At 35.6% G+C, this 25000-nt stretch overlaps 1 protein-coding gene across 1 annotated transcript in view; it reads right to left on the reverse strand.

Moving 5' to 3' along the window:
* The window catches only part of LOC112129374 (coiled-coil domain-containing protein 144A), a 99111-nt gene that overhangs the window by 40007 nt on the left and 34104 nt on the right, over positions 1-25000 (reverse strand). Inside the window, exons 9-12 of the mRNA XM_024233341.2 lie at positions 15623-15662; positions 15174-15235; positions 12074-12167; positions 3482-3552 (exon numbers count right to left, since the gene is read on the reverse strand). Of these exons, the coding sequence (XP_024089109.2) occupies positions 3482-3552; positions 12074-12167; positions 15174-15235; positions 15623-15662 (267 nt within the window). The remainder of the gene's footprint in view (positions 1-3481; positions 3553-12073; positions 12168-15173; positions 15236-15622; positions 15663-25000) is intronic.

The following is a 25000-nucleotide window of genomic DNA, read 5'->3' on the forward strand; positions in this document are numbered from 1 at the left end:
TTTTATTCCTAAAATGGGAATAAAATGTATTCCCATTTTATTCCTAAAATGGGAATAAAATATATTGCCATTTTATTGCTAAACACATCTCATCTTTACGTAAATAGAAGGGAAAACCCTGGGGCTATAATTTTAAGCAATGTTCTTTATGCTTATCCTGGTTCTGAAGGTCATAGGCATATGGATAAATTAGTTTATGATTTCTTATACCACTTGGAAAACTTAATAGACTTTGCTTGATCAAGGTACAAAGATTAGAGAAAGTTTTTCTGAACTTCTATCATTTAGATAGCAGAAATAATCTATTTTTATGTACAATTACAGATTTAGATAACCCTATTTTACACGAGTTTCTCATCAGTAGTAACTCAGAATGGATCAGATAATTGATAAAGAGAAAAAACAAAGAGTAGCAACAAGTAAACCTCCAGGAACTCTACTTGTAATATGTCTACTTCATTCTTAAACCTTTGCATATCTTGCTGTAATTTTCCTTGTAGATATACTTTTGATGTTCTGTCATGATGTAGTGGTAAAGAACTCACATTTTCTAATTCAGGCACCATGATTTTATAGTTACTAGCACTGAGACTGTCACAGAATGGCTTCTGGAACAAGTCCTGTATTGCTTTTATTTTCTTCTAAGTGTCTATATCTGCAGAAATACTGTGGCTCTTTTTTTTTTAGATGGAGTCTCGCTCTGTTGCCCAGGCTGGAGTGCAGTGTTGCGATCATGGCTCACTCCTTTAATTTGAATCATGTTTTATCTCTCTGGAGGGGGTACCCCATGAATCTAAAAAACCTTTTGGATCACTAGGTAGAGGCATATGCCTGATGTCTAATTTGGTGCTTCATATTTTTTTGTCATTTGCATATCAAACTCTTGACTTTCTTTCATTTCCATTGTAACAACTTCTGGGTCCCTTTCTTTCTTTTTTTTTTTTTTTTTTTTTTTTTTTTGAGAAGGAGTCTCGCTCTGTTGCCCAGGCTGGAGTGCAATGGCACGATCTCGGCTCATGGTTCCTTGCTTTCTTAGAGTCTCTATGATTATAAAAATTCTCCTCATCTATGTTAAAAACATGTTCATTATCTGGTTTGTTATTTTCACAGTCTAATTTATTTTCATTTAAATAAAGCTTAGAAGATGCCTGGCAAACATGTACCAAAAACCCAGAACATGAATGAGATATGCACACATTTTTGAGACTGGGTTCCATGTGTTCAACAAAATGCCTGGAAGGCTACAAAGACAGACACTCCAGATGCATCTTTTTCCCTCACAAGTATATTATTTGTCAAATTAGAAGGAATTTCCTTTATGTTTGTTTCTCTTTTTGAGCTATCATAGAGTGGCTTCAGAAAAAGCAGTAATTTGTATTTTTCACAGATTTCACCAAACCTCTGATTTAACTCATTTGTGAGAAGTTTTAATTTATTTTCCCACTCTAATTTGCCTCATTTAATACACATTTCCTCAGACTTTTACACAAAACAGTCCTGAATATACAGACATATCCTCTCTATCCAATCCTTATTTTATTCTTGTTCTTGAGATATTTTTGGCAGATGCAAAAGGGGAAGATTAATTTGCTTGTTTTGTTTCTCAGAAGTTATCTTTGTCAGAGTGCATGTTTTTGTTTTTATTTTTTTATCATACATATAATCTGGTTTATTTTCATGAATATCTTTCTAAGGCAATGGGTAATTTCTCCAAGGTCATAATTAATGATTATATACAATTTTGCTCATATACTCTATTTTATCGGACTATCATTTACTTAGTTGCCTACTATTGGGCATGCTATTGTTTCTAACATTTCATTATTATTAACAGCACAAAGCAAAACTGAATTGTAAAAATTGGTTGTAAATAAAAATGAAATGCATTTTGAACTGTAAAAAAAAACAAAACCTTCCAACATTTAAACACAGACAAAATAGACTCAGAACAATTTTGAAAAAATTCCCCCAGGTGCACCAGTTACCAACACCACCTGCTATACATATTCATTTTCAAACAATTAATTGTCATGGTTTCACTCTGTTGCATAAGTTAAGAGTGCAGTGGTGCAAACATGGCTCATTGCAGCCTCAACCTCCTGGGCTCAAGTGATCCTCTCATCTCAGCCTCCCATGTAGCTGGAAACACATGCACACACTACTATGCTTGGCTAATTTTTTAAAAAATTTTTGTAGAGATGGGGTGTCACCATGTTGCCCAGGCTGGTCTTGAACTTCTGGGCTGAAGCAATCCTCCCACCTCAGCCTCCCAAAATACTAAGATTACAGGCATTAGCCACTGCGCCCAGCAGGGAGCATGTTTTTAAAATAACTTTATTCTCAATAAAGTATAAAGAAAAAAATTTAAACTAATTAAAATTAAAATTTAATTGTTAAACTTCTTAATGTATGTTTAGCTTCTCCCAAATCACAGGGAGAAGTAAAAAGTAATTTGCCTTAGCTAAAACTGCAAGAAAAAAACAAACCAGCAAACTTAACTTTGGCACTGTTGTTTGGACTAAATTCATTTTGTGTTATATCTACCAAAACATGAATTAGCAGATGATTAGTAGTGTTACAAAAGTGTCCTCACTTGAAAAGATTTTACCTCAGCATACACTAATTAGTGAGCACATGTGGTGCATTTAAGTACTTTTTCTAAAGATTACTAACTGGACTGTAGGCAAACTTTGTTAGAAGCCAAAATCAATACAAATCAGAAAGAAAAGCAAATTCTCAAATTATAATTCAAATTATATTCTGTAATATGACACTCTGATATATCCAGTTAAGCCTGCTTAAGTCCAGTTCTCATATATTCTAATATCCACCAATGATGATGGATTAAAAATTTTATACTATTTACTGACTTCCTGCATTGAAATAAGTTAGAAAGTTATTGTTCATATCCTAATACCAAAGGTCCCATTCTGCAGAGTATGGTTCTCTTAATAAACAGTTAGGTTGATTTTATGACCCAGTTTTCTTCCTAAACATGACCTGAAGTCAATGAGAGACCGTGAGGCAGAATACATCTTTAACCTTGGCATTAGTGACTGGCAATATAAAACTGCACATTTTGAACCACTGGCCATCATGACCCCTTTAACATGAATCCAACTCAATGGCCATCACTCTTAAATTGTTCATAACTTCTGTTGCTCAATAATATGATTTAATAATTCATGTTACTTCCTTCATCATGCAAACATGTTAATAAAGATGAAAGAGTAAAGAAAATTTTGAAAATGTTTTCTCTCTATTCCAAGGGTAAAGATGAGCCATAAGTCACTATAGATTTTAAAAATCTGTTAAGTTTTATAACTAGTTAAAATATATTTAAAATTCAATACTAAATATTAAATTAGAATCTATTGTTATCAAATGCTAATCTGAAAGGTAATTTCATTTGGACTACCCTACATTATTAAAGCAAAGAACATAATAGTCAACAAGAAATTTAAATGAAATTGTTGTATACTTGTAGCTCGTTGTTTTCACTTTCTTCAAGTCTTTCTTGCTCTTCTTCCGATATCACTGCTAAGACTTGTTCTGCTGAAAAAATTATACATTTAGTTAAAATGAACTACTTACAACAATTAGATTAAACTATAGTCTTTATGAAATAGATTAAAACTAATACTTCATTTTATTTTATAAGTTGTGAATTTAAAGGAAGCTTAATCTTTAGCAGGATATTTACTTCTTTAATAAATACTCCTAAGTCTTAAAACTTCAAGAAACCACCTGGGAGACACTAGATGTCACCAGGTTGAAGATAAACACACATGTCAAACATTCACTCACAAATGTATCTACCAAACATAAATAAAGAAAACCATCACAAAGAAAATATAATTTTAAAATGTGAGCCCTGGGGCCTTAAGTGAACATTGGTGGTACCCCGGCAGGACTCCTCCTAGGTCTGTGGTGGTGGTGGACATGGGAAGAGATTCCTCTGCCTGGGGAAACGGGAGGGAGGATTGGAAAGGACTTTGTCTTGTGGTTTCAGTGCCAGCTTAACTGCAGTAGAATACAGCACCAGGTAGATTTCTAAGGTTTCCAACTTCAGGCCCTGGCTCCCGAACAGTATCTGTGGCCCCACCTGGGGCCTGAAGGGACTCTCACTGCCCTGAATGGAAGGACATAAGACTGGCTGACTTCACCACCAGCTGATTGTAGAGTCCTACAGGCTTGAGCAGTCTGATGCAGTGAAATCCCAGTGGTGGTGGACACAGAGGTGTTTATATAAATCCTCCCCCAGCCCCAGGTAGCACAGAGACAGACTCCATTTGTTTGGGAGATAGTAAGGGAAGAGAACGAGAGTTTATGTCTGGTAATTCAGTGACTTCTTCCAGCTCTTATTGAACAACCACCAAAAGCATGTCTCTATGAGGCTGCAAACATGATAGAATTACTGGGCTTAGGGTCCCTGACCCCTAATGCAGATATGGGTGCAGTGACCAAAAGCATAGATACTATACCCAAGTCCCTTTGAGTACCTGGAAAGCCTTCCCAAGAAGGATGAGTAAAAACAAGTCCAGACTGTGAAGATTACAATAAATACAAAGCTCTTCAATGCCCAGACACAAACAATCATCCACAAACATGAAGACCATCCAGGAAAAGATGACCTCACCAAGTGAACTAAATAAGGCACCAGGGGCCAATTCTAGAGAGACAGAGACATATGACCTTTCAGACAGGTAATTCAAAACGGCTGTGTTGAGGAAACTCAAAAACATTCAAGATAAGACAAAGAAAAAAATTCCAGAACTCTATCAGATAAATTTAGCAAAGAGATTGAAATAATTAAAAAGAATCAAGAAGAAATTCTGAAGGTGAAAAATGCAATTGATGTACTGAAGGATGCATGAGTCCCTTAATAGCAGAACTGATCAAGTAGAAGACAGAATCAGTGAGCTTGAAGATAGGCTACTTGAGAAAACACAGTCAGAAGATACAAAAGAAAAAGGTATAGAAAAGAATGAAGCATGCCTACAAGATCTAGAAAATAGCCTAATAAAGCAATTCCAAGAGTTAATGGCCTTAGAGAGGAGGAAGTGAGATAGATGGGAGAAGAAAGTTTATTCAAAGAAATACAAAGTTCTTCCTACACCTCAAGAAATATATCAATATTCAAGTGCAAGAAGGTTAGAGAAAACCAAGCAGATTTAACCCAAAGAAGGCTACCTCAAGGAACTTAATAATCAAACTTACAATGATCAAAAATAAAGAAAGGGTCATTTATCCCTGCAGCAAGCAAAGAGAAACAAATAACATACGATGGAGCTGCGATACAACTGGAAGTAGACTTTTTGGTGGAAAGCTTACAGGCCAGGAGAGAGTGGCATGACATATTATGACACATATTTAAAGTGCTGAAGGAAAAACACTTTTATCTTAGAATAGTATATCCAGTACAAATGTCTTTTAAATATGAAGGAGAAATAAAGATTTTCCCAGACAAACAAAGGCTGAGAAATTTAATCAATACCAGACCTGTCCCACAAGGAATGCTAAAGAGAGTTCTTCAATCTGAAACAAAAGAATGTTAATGAACAATAAGAAACAACCTGAAATCAATGAATCTTACAAAACTCACTGATAATTGTAAGTACACAGACAAACATAGAACATTAGAACACTGTAATTATGGTGTGTAAACTACTCCTATCTTAAGTAGATTTGAATTCCTCATAGTAACCTTAAATCTAAAAACATACAATGGATACACACACACACAAGCAGGAAATTAAAACACACCAACAGAGAAAATCACCTTTACTAAAAGGAAGACAAGAAGGAAGAGAAGACTACAGAATGATTAGAAAATAAATTACAAACTAACAGGTGTAAGTCCTCACTTATCAATAACAACATTGAATATAAATAACTCTCCAATCAAAATACATAAATAGAATGAATGAATTAAAAATAAACAAGACCCAGTGATCTTTTGCCTACACATAGACTGAAAATAAAAACATGACATATGATATTCCCTGCCAATGAAAACTAAAAAAGAGAATCAGTAGCTATATACTTATATCAGACAAAATAGACTTCAAGAAAAAAACTACAAGAGACAAAAAAGGGAACTGTATCAGGATAAAGGGGTCATTTTAGCAAAAGGATATAACAATTTTAAATACATATGCACTCAACACTGGAGAACCCAGATAAATAAAGCAAACGTTACTAGAGCTAAAGAGAGAGAGAGAACACACCCTCAATACAATATTAGCTGAAGGCTTCAATACCCCACTTTCAGAATTTCACAGATCATCCAGATAGAAAATCAACAAAGAAACATCAGACTTAATCTGCCCTATAGGCCAAATGGACCAAATAAATGTTTACAGAACATTTCATCCAACGGCTGCAAAATACACATTCTTATTCTCAGTACGTGGATTATTCTCAAGAACAGGCCATATGTTAGGCCACAAAACAAGTCTTAAAACCCTCAAAAAATAGAAACTATCAAGTATCTTCTGGGACTGCAATGGACTCAAACTAAAAATCAATAACAAGAGGAATTGTGGAAACTACAGAAGCATATGGAAATTAAATAACATGCTGCTGAATAACCTGTGAGTCAATGAAGAGATTAAGAAAATAAATTGAAACTTTTTCTTAATAATGGAACAAGAACCAAAACCTATATGATACTGTGAAAGCAGTGCTAACAGAGATGCGTACAGCTATGAGTGCCTGCATCAAAAAGGAGACAAAACATTAAGTAAACAACCTAACATTGCATCTTAAAGAATTAGAAAAGCAAGATCCAACCAAACTCAAAGGTAGCAGAAGAAAAGAAATAACAAAGATCAGAACAGAAATAAATGAAATTGAAGCAACAAAACAATACAAAAATCAACATAACAAAAACTTGATTTTTTGAAAAGTTACATAAAATTGACAAACCTTTAGTCAGAATAAGAAAAAAGAGAGAAGACCCAAATAAATAAAATCAGAGATGAAAAAACAGTCATTCAAAAACAAGCAATCGGGAAAGGATTTCCTATTTAATAAAAGGTGCTAGGAAAACTGGCTAACCATATGCAGAAAACTGAAACTGGACCCCTTTCCTTACCTTATACAAAAATCAGCTGAAGATGGATTAAACACTTAAATGTAAAACCCAAAACTATAAAAACCCTAGAAGAAAACCCAGGCAATACCATTCAGAAAGTAGGTATGGGCAAGAATTTTATGATGAAATCACCAAAAGCAATTGCAACAAAAGCTAAAAGTGACAAATGAGCTTCTGCATAGCAAAAGAAACTATCATCAGAGTGAACAGGCAACCTACAGAATAGCAGAAAATTTTTGCAATCTACCCATCTGACAAAGGTCTAATATCCAGAATTTACAAGGAACTTAAACAAACTTACAAGAAAAAAACAACCCCATCAAAAAGTAGGCAAAGAACATGAACACACACTTCTCAAAAGAAGACATTTATGCAGCCAACAAACATATGAAACAAAAGCTCAACATCACTGATCATTAGAGAAATGCAAATCAAAACCACAATGAGATACCATCTCATGCCAGTCAGAATGGTGATTATTAAAAAGTCAAGAAACAACAGATGCTGGCAAGGCTGTGGAGAAATAGGAACACTTTTACACTGTTGATGGGAATGTAAATTAGTTCAGCCCTTGTGGAAGACAGTGTGGTGATTCCTCAAGGATCTCGAACCAGAAATACCACTTGACCCAGCAATCCCGTTACTGGGTATATACTCAAAGGAATATAAATCATTCTTTTATAAAGCTACATGCACATGTATGTTTATTGCAGCATTATTCACAATAGCAAAGACATAAAATCTACCCAAATGCCCATCAATGATAGACTGGATAAAGAAAATGTGGTATATATATGCCACGAAATATTATGCAGCCAGAAAAAGGAATGAGATCGTGTCCTTTGCAGGGACATGGATGAAACTGGAAGCCATCATCCTCAGCAAACTAACACAGACACAGAAAACCAGATATCTCATGTTCTCACTCATAAGTGGGAGTTAAACAATGAGAACACATGGACACAGGGAGGGGAATAACACACACTGGGGCCTCTCAGCAGGAGGACAGGAGGGAGTGCATCAGGACAAATGGCTAATGCATGCAGGGCTTAATACTTAGGTGACAGCTTGATAGGTGCAGTAAACCACTGTAGCACACATTTACCTATGTAACAAACCTGCACATTCTCCACATATATCCCAGAACTTAAAGTAAAATTTAAAAAAAAATAATAAAGGAAAAGCAGTCATTACAACTGACTCTGCAGAAATTCAAAGATTGTTAGAGGCTACTGTGAAAAACTATATGCCAATAAATTGGAAAACCTATAATAAATGATTAAATCCCTAGACACACATGACCCACTGAGATTAAACCATGAATAAATCCAAAACCTGAACAGACTAAGAACAAATAATGAGATTGAAGCCAGCAAAATTTAGGGGACCCAGTGAAGTCTCCCAGCAAAGCCTAGGACCTGATGGCTTCACTGCTAAATTTTACTAAACATTTGAAGAAGAAGTAATACCAATGCTACTCAAACTATTCTGAAAGACAGAAGAGAAGGGAATAATTCCAAACTCATTATACAATGCCAGTATTACCCTGATACCAAAATGAGACAAAGACACATCAAAAAAAGAAAACTACACACCAATATCTCTGATAAACATTGATGCAAAAAATCCTCAACCAATACTAGCAAAACAAATTCAACAACACATTTCAAAAATTATTCCTCATAACCATGTAAAATGTATCTCAGGAATGAAAAGATGATTCAATATATGCAAATCAATCAATGTGATATAGCATATCAATAGAATGAAGAATAACAATCATATGATCATTTCAACTGATACCAAAAAAAGCATTGGGTAAAAATGCAATATCCCCTTATAATAAAAACCCTCAAAAAACTGGGTATAGAAAGAACATACCTCAACACAACAAAAGTCATATACAACAGGCCCATAGCTAGTATCATAATGGGGAAATCCTGAAAGTCTTTCCTCTAAGATCTGGAATATGACAAGAATGCCCACTGTCACCAATGTTATTCAACATAGTACTGGAAGTTCTAGCTAGAGCAACTAGACAAAAGATAGAAATGAAGAACATCTAAATAGGAAAGGAAGAAGTCAAATGATATAATGATATAACCTTATGTTTGGAAAACCTAAACACTTCATTAAAAAACTATTAGAACTGATAAATTCAATAAAGTGGCAGGATGCAAAGTCAACATACACAAATCAGTAGCATTTTTAGACGCCAAAAGTGAACAATCTGAAAATAAAATCAAGGAAGTAATCTATCTCATTTACAAGAGCTAAAAATAAAATTAAACACCTAAAAATTAACATAATCAAAGAAGTGCAAGATCTCTACAATGAAAACTGTAAGTCTTTGGTGAAAGAAAATGAACAGGACACCAAATAATGAAAAGATCTTTCATTTTCATAAACTGGAAGAATCAGTATTTTTAAAATGTTCATACTACCCAAAGCAATCTATGGATTCAATGCAATCCCTATCAAAATACCAATGACATTCCTCATAGCAATAGAAAAAAACTGTCCTAAAATGTATATGGAACCGCAAAAGACCCAGGATTGCCAAAGCTATCTAGAGCAAAAAGGAAGAAACCGGAGGAATCACATTACCTGACTCCAAATTATACTGCAGAGCTATAGTAACCAAAACAGTACGGTACTGGCATAAAAACAGACATATAGACTAACACAATAGAATAAAGAAGCCAGAAAAAAATCCACATACCTACAGTGAACTCATGTTTGAGTTCATACACTGTGGAAGAAGAACATACACACTAGGGAAAAAGATAGGCTCTTCAATAAACGGTGCTGGGAAAACTGGATATCCATATGCAGAAAAATGAAACTAGACCTCTATCCCTCACCATATACAAAAAGCAAATCAAAATAGATTAAAGGCTTAAAACTAAGTGCTCGAGCTATAAAACTACTAGAAGAAAGCATTGGGGAAACTCTCCAGGACATCATTGTGGGCAATAATTTTTTGAGTAATATCCTACAAGCACAGGCAACAAAAGCAAAAACAGACAAATGGGATCACATCAAGTTAAAATGCTTCTGTACAGCAAAGGATACAATCAACAAAGGGAATAGACAACCCACAGAATAGGAGAAAATATTTGCAAGCTACCCATCTGACAAGGGATTAATAACCAGAATACACAAAGAGCTCAAATGACTATATGGGAAAAAATCTAATAATTCAACTTAAAAATGGGCAAAAGATCTGAATAGACATTTCTCAAAAGAAGACATACAAATGGCAAACATGCATGTGAAAAGGTTCTCAACATCACTGATCATTAGAGAGATGCAAATCAAAACTATAATGAGATGTCATCTCACCCCAGTTATCATGGCTTATAGCCAAAAGACAGGCAATAACAAATGCTGATGAGGATGTGGAGAAAAGGGAAACCTTGTATGCTGTTGGTGGGGATGTAAATTAGTACAACGACTATGAACAATAGTTTGGAGGTTCCTCAGAGTACTAAAAATAGAGCTACCATAAGATCCAGCCATCTCACTGCTGGGTATATACCCAAAAGAAAGGAAATTAATATATCAAAGAGATATCTGCACTCCCATGTTTATTGCAGCACCATTCACAATAGCCAAGATTTGGAAGCAACCTATGCCTTTCACAACAGACAAATGGATAAAGAAATTGTGCTACATATACACAATAGAGTACTAATCAGCCATGAAAAACAATTACATCCTGTCATTTGCAACAGCATAGATGGAACTGGTGGTCATTATGCTGACTGAAATAAGCAAGGCACAGAAGAACCAACTTTGCATATTCTCATTTATTTTTGAAAACTAAAAATTAAAACAATTGAACTAATGCAGATAGAGTATAATAATGATTACCACAGGCTGGGAAGGGTGGTGGGGCAGTGTTGGGAGAGGATGAGGGGATGGTTAATGGGTGCCAAAAAATAGAATGAATAAGATCTAGTATTTGACAGCTCAACAGTGTGACTAAAGTCAATAATAACTTAATTGTACATTTAAAAATAACTAAAACAGTATAATTATATTGTTTTTAACACAAAGGATAAATCCTTGAAGTGATGGATAGCCTATTTACTGTGATATGATTACGATACATTGTATGCCTGTATCAAAATGTCTCATGTACTCCATATATACACCTACCTTGTACCCAAAAAATTAAAAATTAAAAATATACTTAAAAATTTAGTAGAAACATCCCTACATAGTAATGCAGTATACTATTCTCTGCTTCATGATAGTAACTTATTGATGATTTCCAAAATGACTGTTTACACTTTTATCGATGTGCACCCTGTTCCTAATATCTGAAATATTTTCCTTTATTATTCTGACAAATTTATTTTCCTCTTTTAAAACAGGTGGCTATGTGAAGTCTTCCTTGATTCTGGTGATTTTTTTAATTAAGATCTTTATTCCCCAGATAACCAGGTGTCTCCTTCCTTGGGGCTGCCTTAGTATTTTATTAACTTTTCTACTGAACCTTTACCACCTGAACTGTACATTATTGCTTTACATGAATGTCCCCTTTGCTTCTACACAATAGGGGACAATTTGCAAATCATCTTTGTATAAATAGCCTTTATATATTTTACTCAGCAATTATTTATGGAGTCCTGCTATGTGTCAGGCACTAGGGCTTAAAGAATGAAAATGAAGCATATAGAAAAAATACAAAAAATTAGCCAGGCATGGTGGTGTGTGCCTGTAATCCCAACTACTTGGGAGGCTGAGAACGGACAATCGCTTGAACCTGGGAGGCAGAGGTGGCAGTGAGCCGAGATTGCACCATTGCACTCCAGCCTGGGCAACAAGAGTGAAATTCCATCTCAAAAAAATAAAAAAAAAAGAAGTCATTTTAAGAAGTTTTCTCTGGCTATTAGAATATACTAGTGCTCGTGTTTTTAAAGAGACATACTGTCAATTGACTTATTCTATGACTACAGTTTTTACCTTCTTCTTGCCCATTTATTACATATTTTGTCTTACAGTCTGTAGCCCCAGATACATGACTGCTACCATTCTCTGCGTGATTCTTGGAGATCTTCTGTAAAAATTAATAACAGCAATGAGTTTCAAGAAGATGAAAAAGAAGTAGTAGTTATATAAAGATTTCCCAAACATTTTCTTTTAAAGAAGGTGTTTTTCATTCAGATAACTTCAAAATAAGAAAAGCATGCGTTGGGAACCTAAATTATTCAATAGAGAAGCTTACATAGATAGGCTGTCTAAATCAAACTTATTTTTTATCTTCAAAGGGCTACTGCCTCTGCACACCCAGACTAAAAGGCTACAAGAAATATATTCACAGACCAAATAATAACTTACGTGCATATTGCAGCAAGAGACTAACTTCAAAATTCCTAACTCCACCCTACATTCCCAACCGAAAGTAAGAGACCATTTAAAATACTACGTAACACACTTGGTGTTACACTTAAAGTATTAAATATTTAAAAGACTTCTAGTTACAGAAAATGTAAATGTTAAGACAGCACAATAAGAAACTGTGGCGTACATCATGTTGCGTTTAAACAGAACATGGTAGAAGCTCCTTCACTTAGGTAAACAAGGGCTTGGAGAAATCTACACAGTCTTTGATATCATTTTTACTGATAGAAAAAATGGTTGAATACAACTACAAAGCAATGAGAAAACCTTTAGTTTATGTCTACATATAAGTAAGCAAATATTAGATATAGTAAGCAACACTTTCCCAATAAAAAAAAACTTCAACAAAATATATCAAGCCTTAGTATAAAAAGCAGAACAAGGCTGGGCACGGTGGCTCACGCCTGTAATCTCAGCACTTTGGGAGGCCGAGGCGGATGGATCACCTGCGGTCTCAAACTCCTGTTCGAGACCCACTAGGCCAACATGGCAAAACCCCACCTCTACTAAAAATATAAAAATTAGCTGGGTGTGGTGGCATGCTCCTGTAATCCCAGCTACTCTGGAGGCTGAGGTAGGAGAATCCCCTGAACCCGGGAGGCAAAGATTGCAGTGAGCCAATATCACACCGTTGCACTCCAGCCTGGGCAAGAAGAGTGAAACTCCATCTCAAAAAAAAAAAAGCAGAACAAGAACATTCAGAACATTCATTTGTGAAGCATTTAAAATGTGCCAGGCAACTTAATTTCACATTTTCTTTTCTATATATTATACTAATAAAAATAATGATAATGATGAAGATGATGATGGTAACCCCACTTTCTGGTCATTCCAGGATGTTAACAAGAAAATGATGAACAGATGAGATCCATTGTTTCCTCTCTGTCCAGAATGTCCTCCTCCTAGACTTTCCTATGGCTGGCTCCTTTCATCCTTTAGTTGACAGTTTCAATGTCACATGCAGAAACATCTCCTCTGACTATAGAACTTTACTGCCACTCCCATTCCCATGCTAACTACAAACCTCTCCAATAATCTCTGTCTTCTCTGTTTTCTTTATAGGAAGCACATTCAACTTATAAGACTAGGTTATTTACTTGTTTTTCTCTTCTTGCTGCTGTAACCTAAGCCCCCATCATCGATATTCAGTCTCTAGTTGCCTAGCAGAGTTGGTACTCAACAGCAGAAATTCACTCAAGGTCAAAACACTTAAATTTCCATGGGAATGTCTCAAGCACCAAACCACTAGATTCCTAGAAGAGTTCTCTAGCAATAGTTTGCTGAAACTCCATGTTCCCCAAACGAGAAATCCACATGCCCACTCTGACTTTCCCAAACTTTTCTTGATGCTATTGTCATTTTATTGTCCTCCGAGTTTACATGAAGCATCCTCAATACTTATTGAGCCACCGAATACCCCTGTGGATCACTTTATTATACATTAGTGTACACACTTTCAAGTTTACAAAATACTTTCCAATTTTTTAGCGCATTTGTTCATTACACATGCCTAAGAGGTACATACTAGTACCCTTTTTATGAAGGGCATCACTCGACATTCAAATAGGTTAAATAATTTTTACCAGAAATTCATAGCTAGTAAGTAAAAGCACCAGGATAACAACATGTCTTTTGACCAACTTGGTGCTGGTATCACACTACAGCAACTGCTTCTAAGAAGCCAGGCCCCTTCATCTCTTTCTACTGTTGTCACCTTAGAATAGTCTTCATTTACCATAAAGGTACTCAATGTTTTCTTTTTTAAAATATGATTTCTACTTAATAAAACACCACTAAACCAAACTACTGTGTTTATAGCTTCACTTATTTACAACTCCCCATGCTTTTGCTTCTTCTGAAATTTTTTTGCAGATCTATACTAGTCAATCCAAATACAGTAGTATTCTAAGTCCCACGCATTGTCTTTTCAGGTTTCAAGTTGTACAAAACTATGGTCCAAACTCTTTCTCTCTGAATCTCGTTAGTACTTTTACACATCCAGGTAGAACACAGAATCATGCATTCAGCCATATATCGACATGGAACAATTTTTTAGTTTCTAGATAAACTTAACTTCAGAGTCCAAACTGATTCCTTGTGACTTCTAACCCTGATATTTTTTGCACTATATGACACCGGCTTTTTACATGAATCCTCCAAATTAACAGAATTGTACCATGCAGCAGTGATATACTTTGTACATAACTACTGTACTAATTATGGGCTGATAATGTAAAATAAATTTTTTGAGATGGAGTCTTGCTTTGTTGACCAGGCTGTAGTACAGTGGCACGATCTCAGCTCACTGCAACCTCCATCTCCTGGGTTCAAGTGATTCTTCTGCCTCAGCTTCCCAACTAGCTAGGATTACAGGTGCGCACCACCACATCTGGCTAATTTTTGTATTTTTTTTAGTAGAGACTGGGTTTTGCCATCTTGACCAGGCTGGTCTTGAACTTCTGACCTCTGGTGATCCACCCGCCTCAGCCTCCCAAAGTGCTGGGATTACATGGTGTGAACCACCATGCCTGACCAGAAAATAATTATTTATGGGCATATGCAGAGGTGCAAAAGTGAAGTGAAAGCATTCTCTTTTATGTTGTAATATCACTGAATGCTTATTTTCTAAAATAATAACTGCAGCAATAACAATAGATAATACCTTGCTGTCCAAATGTGATTGTATATCTTCCTTTTGCCCTGATTTTACTGTGAATGGCGTATCTATAAAATGTTATACACAGATACATTCATGAGAAAATTTATCACTATGAATTTTATATACCTATACAAGTTTGTCTTCACCCATAAATATTTCAGTGAAACAAAAGTAATAACAAAAAGAAAAAGAAAAAGAATTTCAGGGAATTGAGGAATTGAAGTAGTTGTAGGAAAAAGTTGGTAGTATAAAGAAAGAGAGAAAAAAATTGTGGAAAAGAAATGAATATTATGTTTGGATCTACACAGTTTGGTGGTTTTTCTATTGAAAATACTTAATATATACTGTTTTTCAGAGATATTCACTAACTTACCACCTAGAACATTTTTGAATCAAAATTAAATTTTCATTATTTGTGTGCTCTTGTGGAGCACTCTCAATAATACCCATACCATTTTGTCTTTTTCCATTTGCTGGCTCTGTTGCTTTCTCCTATTAAAAAGAAAAGAACAGCAACTTCAGAAAACATTGTATTTACTCACTCACCCACTCTGTCAGTAAGACAACAAAAATGTGCTGTTTATCAAATCATAAGCAATATTTGGGGAGAAGCTAAAAATATAAATAAAAGTCAGATCCTGCCTTATATTTCAGTGAGGGTAGAGATATATAAAAGGTAATAAAAACAGAAAAGTGTAATCCATGAGTTCTACAACTAAAGTGAATAAAGTAAGTACAGGCACAAGGAAGAGAACAATCAGTTCTACTTGGGAAGCTCAGGAAATGCTGCAAAGATAAAGCCATATTTTGAAACACAGACCAAGTACACAGTGAGGGTAGGAAGGGTTTCTAGACAGAGAAGCATGCTCAAAAGAAGCATGCATGAAATGACAGGGCAAATGAAGGGTACCAAAATAATGCGGTAAAAGTGGAACATAGTCAGAGGGACTGGAATGGAGAGATAAAATGGGAGAATCAGGCCAAACCACAAGATATGGGCCATACTAGAGTGTGAACTTTCCCCATCATGCAATGGGGAACCATTCAAAAGCAGATGAGTTATATATCATTATAAATATATTTTATAAAAGTCACCTTGGCAGCAACAAAAAGATAGAGATGAACATGGTGTGGGGAAAATTAAACAAGAGTATTTCAAAATTATGAGTCAGAGAGTGAATTATGATAATGAGATATAAAAAATGCTAAGCAGGTAGAAAATATAGAATTTGCAAGGGACTGAACTGATGATTTGAGAAAGGGCTGAAATGTAGAAATTTTCCTGCTTCATTGTTTCAGTGCTACTTACTAGGTGTTATTTCCTAGGATGATGAAACCAGATGACAGAGTAGATTACAAAACATCAGGAAAGGGTCAAGGACAATGTCTTCAGTGTGGGACATAACAAATTTGAGGCACCCAGAAAGCAAGAGTGGATGACCTTACTCAGGAAAAGCACATAATGTGAAGAGGAGGAATATTTTTAAATTATACTAAACTCGGAATTAAATCATGCAAAACTATACACTTTTCTGAAATTTTGAAAATGAAAACAAGAGGAGAAAAAATCTTGAGATTCAAAATTTCAATTATATATTTCAACAGTTGTTTAAGGACATAAAATATACTTTTACTAATATACACAAATATTTATTTCTGAAATATTATGGTAATATGCATTTTAAATTGAACAAAAAGATGTAATTCTAAAACATCAACTCAAGATGCTGCTCAAACAGGACACCATATTCACATGAGGAGAGAAAATGGGGACTAAAAAATCAAGTCAGGCCAGGCATGGTGGCTCACACCTGCAATCCCAACACTTATGGAGGCAGAGGCGAGAGGATAGCTTGAGTCCAGGTGTTTGAGACCTCCCTGGGCAATATAGTAAGACCCCATTCTCCACACACAAAAATCAAGTCAGCAGAATTCCTGAGTTTTAGAGATGCAAGAATTTATGTATAAGGTTTAACAACTATGAATATTAAAGTTAATAAAGCTTCCTGACAATAATATAAAGTGTCTTTATTGCCAGAGATATTTTTAAAATTAGAAAATCATCTTCTGGAGATAACTGTTCATACTTTCTTGGAAATCTTAACTTTCTTATAATCCTATGATAACAGGTAGTTTATTTTAGAAAATCATAAATTTTGATTGCATTTTGATGTGTGCATGTGTGTCGATTATATACCAATATTATTAGAAATCAGAATACCTCCAGAAATAATTTCTGAATTTATCTCATTTACTTTAATATTTTTATTTATTTTTGTGGGTACATAATAGGTGCATTATGCAATATCAATACATATTTATAAGATACATGAGATGTTTTGATATAGGCACGCAATATGAAATAAGCACATCATGGAGAACGGAGTAACCATCCTCTCAAGCATCTATCTTGTGAGTTATAGGCAATCCAATTACATTCTTTAAGTTATTTAAAAATATACAATTATTATTGACTATACTCACCTTATTGTGCTAACAATAGTAGGTCATATACATCCTTTCTATTTTTTGTACCCATTAACCATCCCCAACTCCTGCTAAACCCCACTACCCTTCCCAGCCTCTGGTAACCATCCTTCTACTCTATGCCCACAAGTTCAATTGTTTTGATTTTTAGAACCCAGAAACAAATGAAAACATGCAATGTTTGTCATTCTGTGTCAGGCTTATTTGACTTAACGATCTCCAGTTCCATCCACGATGTTGCAAATGATTGGATCTCATTCTTTTTTATGGCTAAATAGTACTCCATTGTATATCTGTACCATATTTTCTTTATCCATTCATCTGTTGATGGAACCTTAGGTTGCTTCCAAATCTTAGCTATTGTGAATGGTGCTGCAACAAACATAGGAGTGTAGTTATTTCTTTGATATATTGATTCCTTTTCTTTTGGATATATACACAGCAGTGGGATTGCTGGATCATATTGTAGCTCAATTTTTAGTTTTTTGAGGCATATCTGAACTGTTCTCCATAGTGGTTGTACTAATTTACATTCCCATCTGTAGTGCACAAGGGTTCCCTTTTCTTCACATCCTCACCAGCATTTGTTGTTGCCTGTCTTTAGGATATAAGCCATTTGAGCTGAGGTGAGATAATATCTCATTGTAGTTTTGATTTGCATTTCTCTGATGATCAGTTATTTTGAGTACGTTTTAATACGTTTGTTTTCCACTTGTGTGTCTTCCTTTGAGAAATGTCTGTTCAAATCTTTTGCCCATTTTTTGATTGGATTATTAGATTTTTTTTCTATAGAGTTGTTTGAGCTTCTTACATATTCTGGTTATTAATCCCTTGTCAGATGGGTAGTTTGCAAACATTTTCTCCCATTCCATGGATTGTCTCTTCATTTTGTTGACTGTATCCTTTGCTGTGCAGAAGTTGTTTAACTTGATGTGATCTCATTTGTCCATTTTTGCTTTTGTTGCCTGTGCTTGTGGGGTATTGCTCAAGAAATTTTTACTTAGATTATTGTCCTAGAGATTTCCCCAAAGTTTTCTTATACCAATTTCATAGTTTGAGGTCTTAGATTTAAGTCTTTAATCCATTTTGATTTGGCTTTTGTATAGTGAGAGATAGGGGTCTAGGCAACGTGCGGTGGCTGACGCCTATAATCCCAGCACTTTGGGAGGCTGAGGCGGGCAGATTACCTGAGGTCAGGAGTTTGAGAACAGCCTGCCCAACATGGTGAAACCCGTTCTCTACTAAAATAGAAAAATTAGCCAGGCATAGTGGTGGGTGCCTGTAATCCCAGCTATTTGGGAGGCTGAGGCAAGAGAATCACTTGAACCCGGGAGGCAGAGTTGCAGTGAGCCAAGATCGTGCCACTGCACTTCAGCCTGGGTGGCAGATTCAGACTCCATCTCAAAAACAAACAAACAAACAAACAAAACAAAACAAAACAAAAAACAAAACAAACAAAAAAAAAATAGTGGTCTAGTTTCATTCTTCTGCTTATAGATACCCAGTTTTCCCAGCACCATTTATTGAAGAGACTGTCTTTTTCCCCCAGTGTATGTTCTTGGTGCCCTTTTCAAATATATGTTCACTGTAGGTATGTGGCTTTGTTTCTGGGTTCTCTATTCTGTTGCATTTATCTGCTTTTATGACAATACCATGTGTCTGCTTTTATGACAGTACCATGATGTTTTGATTACTATAGCTTTGTAGTATAATTTAAAGTCAGGTAATGTGATTTCTCCAGATTTCTTATTTTTGCATAGGATAGCTTTGTCTACTCTGGGTCTTTTGTGGTCCCATATAAATTTTAGGACAGTTTTTTCTATTTCTATGAGGAATGTAATTGATATTTTGATGAGAATTGCATTGAATCTGTAGACTCTTTGAGGTAGTATGAAACTTTTAACAATATTGATTCTTCCAATTCATGAACATAGAATATTTTCCATTTTTTGGTATTCTATTCCATTTCTTTACCAATGTTTTATAGTTTTCATTGTAGAGATATTTCACTTCTTGGGTTAAGTTAGTTCCTAGGTATTTAATTTTACATGTAGCTGTTGTCAATAAGATTACTTTCTTATTTCTTTTTCATATTGTTCACTGTTGGCATCTAGAAATGCTACCAATTTTTGTATGTTAATCTTGTATCTTGCAACTTTACTGAATTCATTTATCAGTTCTAATAGTTTACTTGTGGAGTCTTTAGGTTTTGTCACATATAAGATCATATCATCTATAAACAAGGATAATTTGACTTTCTCCTTTCCAATTGGATGTCCCTTATATCTTTCTCTTGTCTGATTGTGCTGGCTAGAACTTCCAGTACTATTTTGAATAACAGTGATGACAGTGAACATTCTTGTCGGTTCCACATCTTAAAGGAAACCCAAATTTGGGTTCCCCATTCAGTACAATACTAGCTGTGGGTCTGTCATACATGGCTTTTATTGTTGAGGTATGCTCCTTCCATATCCAGTTGAGGGTTTTTATCATGAAGGGATGTTGAATTTTATCAAATGCTTTTCTGGCATCAATTAAAATTATCATATGCTTTTTATCCTTCATTCTGTTGATATGATGTATCATGCTGATTGATTTGCATACATTGAACCATCCTTGCATCTCAGAGATGAATCCCACTTGGTTGTGATAAATGATCTTTCTAATATATTGTTGAATTCAGTTTGCAAATATTCCATTGAGGATTTTTGCACTTTAAATATGTCATGCCACTCTCTCATGGCCTGTAAGGAGGTTTCCACTGAAAAATCAGATTCCAGATGCATTGCAGCTCCATTGTCTGTTGTTTCTTTTCTCTTCCTGCTTTTAGAATCCTTTCTTTATCCTTGACCTTTGGCAGTTTGATTAATAAATGCTCTGAGGTAGTCTTCTTTGGGTTAAATCTGCTTGATGCTCTATGACCTTCTTGTACTTGGATATTAATATCTTTCTCCAGATTTAAGAAGTTCTCTGTTGTTATCCCTTTGAAAAAAATTTCTTTCTTTCTTTTCTTTTTTTTTTTGAGATGGAGTCTCACTCTGTTGCCCAGACTGGATTGCAGTGGTGTGATCTCAGCTCACTGCAATCTCCACCTCCCAGATTCAAGTGATTCTTATACCTCAGCCTCCCAAGTAGCTGAGACTACAGGCATGTGTCACCACACCTGGCTAATTTTTGTATTTTTAGTAGAGACGCGGTTTCACCATGTTGGCCAGGCTGGCCTCAAACTCTTGACCTCAGGTGATCCACCTTCCTTGGCCTACAAAAGTGCCAGGATGACAGGCTTAAGCCACCACGTCCAGCCTATATTTCTTGAAAAAGATGAAATTCTGTTTTTATAAGACTGGCTCTAATAAAGATGAACATTAGTGGTTTATTAGGGATATGGGCAGATCTGTCAAATTGCCACATCTCTGACAGCTGCTGTGTGAGGCTCATGAGTAGTGACCACTGAGTGGCCAGGACAGCAGCAGGTGCTGCAGGAACAGGTGCTTCTTCACTGGTCACTGTTTCTTGAAAACCCATGGCCCATGTCCCAAGGCATGGAAAGAGTTGGGGGGAGCCTCACCCCATAGCCACCATCACCTCAGGCCATGAGAAAGAAGTATTGCTAGACTACTGTCTATGTTCTCTTAAGGCCCAAGGTCTCTCAAGTCAGCTTGTCATAAATGCTGCCTGGCCTGGGACTCACCCTTCAAGGCTGTGGGCTCCCCTCTGGACCAGAGCATGTCCAAAAATGCCATCCAAGAGTCAAGTCTTAGAAGCAGGGAACTTCAAGAGCCCACTTGGTGCTCTACCCCCCACCCCCATGGCCGTGCTGGTGCCTAAGGTGCAAGACAAAGTCCCCTTTATTTTTCCTTCTGCTTTTCTTAAGCAGAAAATATTTTGCCCTATAGCCACCACAGCTGGTTATACGCTGAGTCTCACCTCAGGCCAGCAAGTCACAGAGGCTCACCCAAGGCCTTCAGTGTAGTACCTGGGTGTCACCATTGTTTATTAAGGGCCTAAGGGACCTTCAGTCAGCAGGTGAAGAATACTGCCAGTCCAGGACTGGGTCCTTTCCTTCAAGGCAGAGGGCTCCCTTCTGGCCCAGGGTGTGTCTAGAAATGTCATCAGAGAGCCAGGGCCTGGAATGGGGGCCTCCCAACTCTGACCAGTGCCCTATCTTGCTGCTGTGGCTCAGCTGGTATCTTAGATGTAAAACAAAGTGCTCTCCACTCTTTCCTCTCTTCTCCTCAAGCAGAAGGAAGGGGCCTTTATCGGAGCTGTGAGCTGTGCAGCCTGAGGTTAGGGGAGGGTTGATGCCAACACTCCCTTGGCTACCCCAGCTGGTATTTCAATATGGCATATCTTCCCCACCCAGCTTGTTGTCTCTTGGCCTAGTTCAGCACTAGGACTCATCTGTGAGTTGCAGTCCTTATGGCCTAGACTGTCTTTTGACATTACTTGGAGACACAGAGTGCTGTAGCCCTCGGTGGCAAGGTTTACAGGCACTTAAATTCAGACCACTGGGACTGGTGATTTTCCTCTGGCTAGGGCTGGTTTAAATGCTCCCTCCATGGGTGGACATCAGCTGAGTTTGGTCTAATTTTCCTTTTTGCTCTAACAGAACAGCACTGAGTTCACAGCCTCACACTTGCTGTGTTCTCCCTCCCCCAGCCCTCAGAGACACTATCCACACTATGTCAGGCTGCTAGGGATGGGCGAGGGGTGATGTCAGCCATTCAGGACTTAAATCTCTTCAGTGCCTCTTTCAGTGACATTAAGTTAAAACTAGCTACTGTGAGTGTTCACCTTACTTTTGGTTCTTATGAAGTTGTTTTTTCCTGTGTAGATAGTTGTTAACTTGGTGTCCTTGTGGTGGTGGGGAACAGTGGAATTTCTATTCCTCCATCTTCTTCCCTGAATTTATTTAAGAGGATTTTACCTTGAAATTTATTTTCTCACCGAATGGATAAAATTAAGAACCTCCTTTATATAACCAGAAATTTTAACTAATGAAAAGATTAAATATAATGTATTTATTTATTTTCTTTATTCTCAGAAACATCTAAAATGGCTCTCAAGATTATATGAAAGAGTAAGATAAATTAGTTAAGTCATGGATATGCCAAACACTAAGTTAGAAAACTTAAGCAAGAAGCAAGAGTCAAAAATTAAGAATTCATAGTAAATCTGACAAGGCCTAAAACAGATTTCACTGTGCATTATTTATAAACAAGGTTTTACTAGATCAAATATATGCTATAACTTCGCTAAATTCAAAGATGTGAGGATACAAATTTCCTTTTTAAAAACTGATACATAATAGATGTGCGTATTTTTGAAGGAAATGTGATAATTTGATACATTCATATAATCAAATCAGGGTAATTGGGGTACCCATCACCTTAGTTATCTTTTCTTTCAAATGTATAGTAGATTAATGTTAACTATAGTCACCCTTATATTTTCTTTCAGTTCTTCATAAAAATCAGCTATAAGACATTCAGAGGAATCTCAGCAATTTTTTTATTACATGTCTTTCTTTTCTTAATTTGCATTTAAAATAAGTTCTATCATATTTTATAATGTAAAGAGTTCCTGTGCTCATTAAATCCCACAGTTTCTGGTGTGTTTTTACAATAATCTGACTCAACTTGACTCTGTTACTCAATCTTTACATTTATCTTGCCTCTCTTTAATAAATTCTTTCCCTTCATCCCCCTCTTCAGCTCCATATTTGTTAAGCTGCTGTTGTGGGTTGCTTTCTAATTCTTTAGTATAAGTTGTTTCTATTCTGTTTCTCAAAAAGCTAAGCACAAATGATTGTATAAATTCAGCTCCTTCCAAGAAACAGAGAAAGAAAGAATAAATCTTGTATGGCAATGATAGATGAATAAAAGTCTCACATAGCTACTACGTAGAAAGCTACACTAAGTATGCTGGCAGTAAAGACACACATGGATTGAAAGAAGAGACGTTGTAAAGAATGTGTTCTAGGAGGAAAAACATAGGTTGGGATAAATCATTTTTAAAAGATTGGGAAGGAGGGAGAAAGAAAGAAACAAACAAACAAAAAGACATAACTTGACCAGTCAATCAAGTATGAGCTTGAAAGAAAGCCAAGGAATAAAGCCAAAGCCAAGGAAAAGGAGAAAAACATCACATACAGTAAGGTACATGGAGAAATATAGATGTAGAGACTTTGGTTCATAGTATATTTCCAATAATACTGAGTAGTATTTATAACTAGCTTTTGGTAAACATTTCTGTGATATAGAATTGAATTGTATACTGTAAAACGAGACATTCAATTAGTTAAATATGGTCATATACCACTACCTAAAAGCTGGAACATTACTATCTCAGAGAGAGAAAAATGGAAAAAGAAATATTCCATCAACTTTCTACTTGGAGGAAAAATACTAATCAGAATTCTAAGCAGTAATATATGGATTGAAAACATATATTTAGCAGAACATGGGTTGGGGCTTTTAAAAGTTTAAATATTTTAAATCTAAAATCTTAATTTATGCTTATAGTTGGAAGACACTAGAAAATATATTAACACTTTAACCCTCTTTCCTATTGATGATCTATTTCTAATTTATTTTCTTATTTATGACACACTTTTTCAGTATAACTCATCTGAATTTATACGTCCTAAATATTAAAAGGGAACATAAATTTAGGCTATATCTTATAAATGAATGGATTTATTTATTAGATATGTTAGGCATATTATATTATTACTGACATTCCATTATATAGAAATGCATTTGTCTGTTCATTCGTAGTACTCCAGGATACAAAAAAAAAAAATTCCCTAACCTCCAGTAGCTCATAGTAATAAAGGAGTTTTTAAAGGATTACTAAATAAATACAAAAACTTCTGAAATTTGAAATTTTAGCATGTGATGTGAGGATTTAGTTTGGATGTTTTTAAGAACTACAATACAAATAACTCTGAAATTAGGTCCCACCATATGGTTATTAAGAGTCTCTGCTTCTAGAACTGGTTGTTATTTTGGACAAAGCAACTATTCTTCAATTAGGTGAAGAGTTTTAAATATAGTCTTAATGAAATGACATAGAAAACACAGTGGAATCTCATTGTAATAAAGATTTTGAGAAAGAAAATGTAAATTTCTGAATTTCCACAATTTTTTAAAAATCAGAGGCAGGTTCTTGCCATGTTGCCCAGGCTGGTCTCAGACTCCTGGGTTCAAGCAATTCTGCCACCTCAGCCTCCTGAATAGCTTGGACTGCAGGCATGCACCACCATACCCAGCTAAATTTTCACAATTTCTAATATTATTTTAGTCTAGTTACATAACCAAGGATAGAAATAGGAAAAAATC

This window comes from Pongo abelii, chromosome 18 (genome assembly GCF_028885655.2).
Source record: "Pongo abelii isolate AG06213 chromosome 18, NHGRI_mPonAbe1-v2.0_pri, whole genome shotgun sequence".
Classification (NCBI taxonomy): Eukaryota; Metazoa; Chordata; class Mammalia; order Primates; family Hominidae; genus Pongo; species Pongo abelii.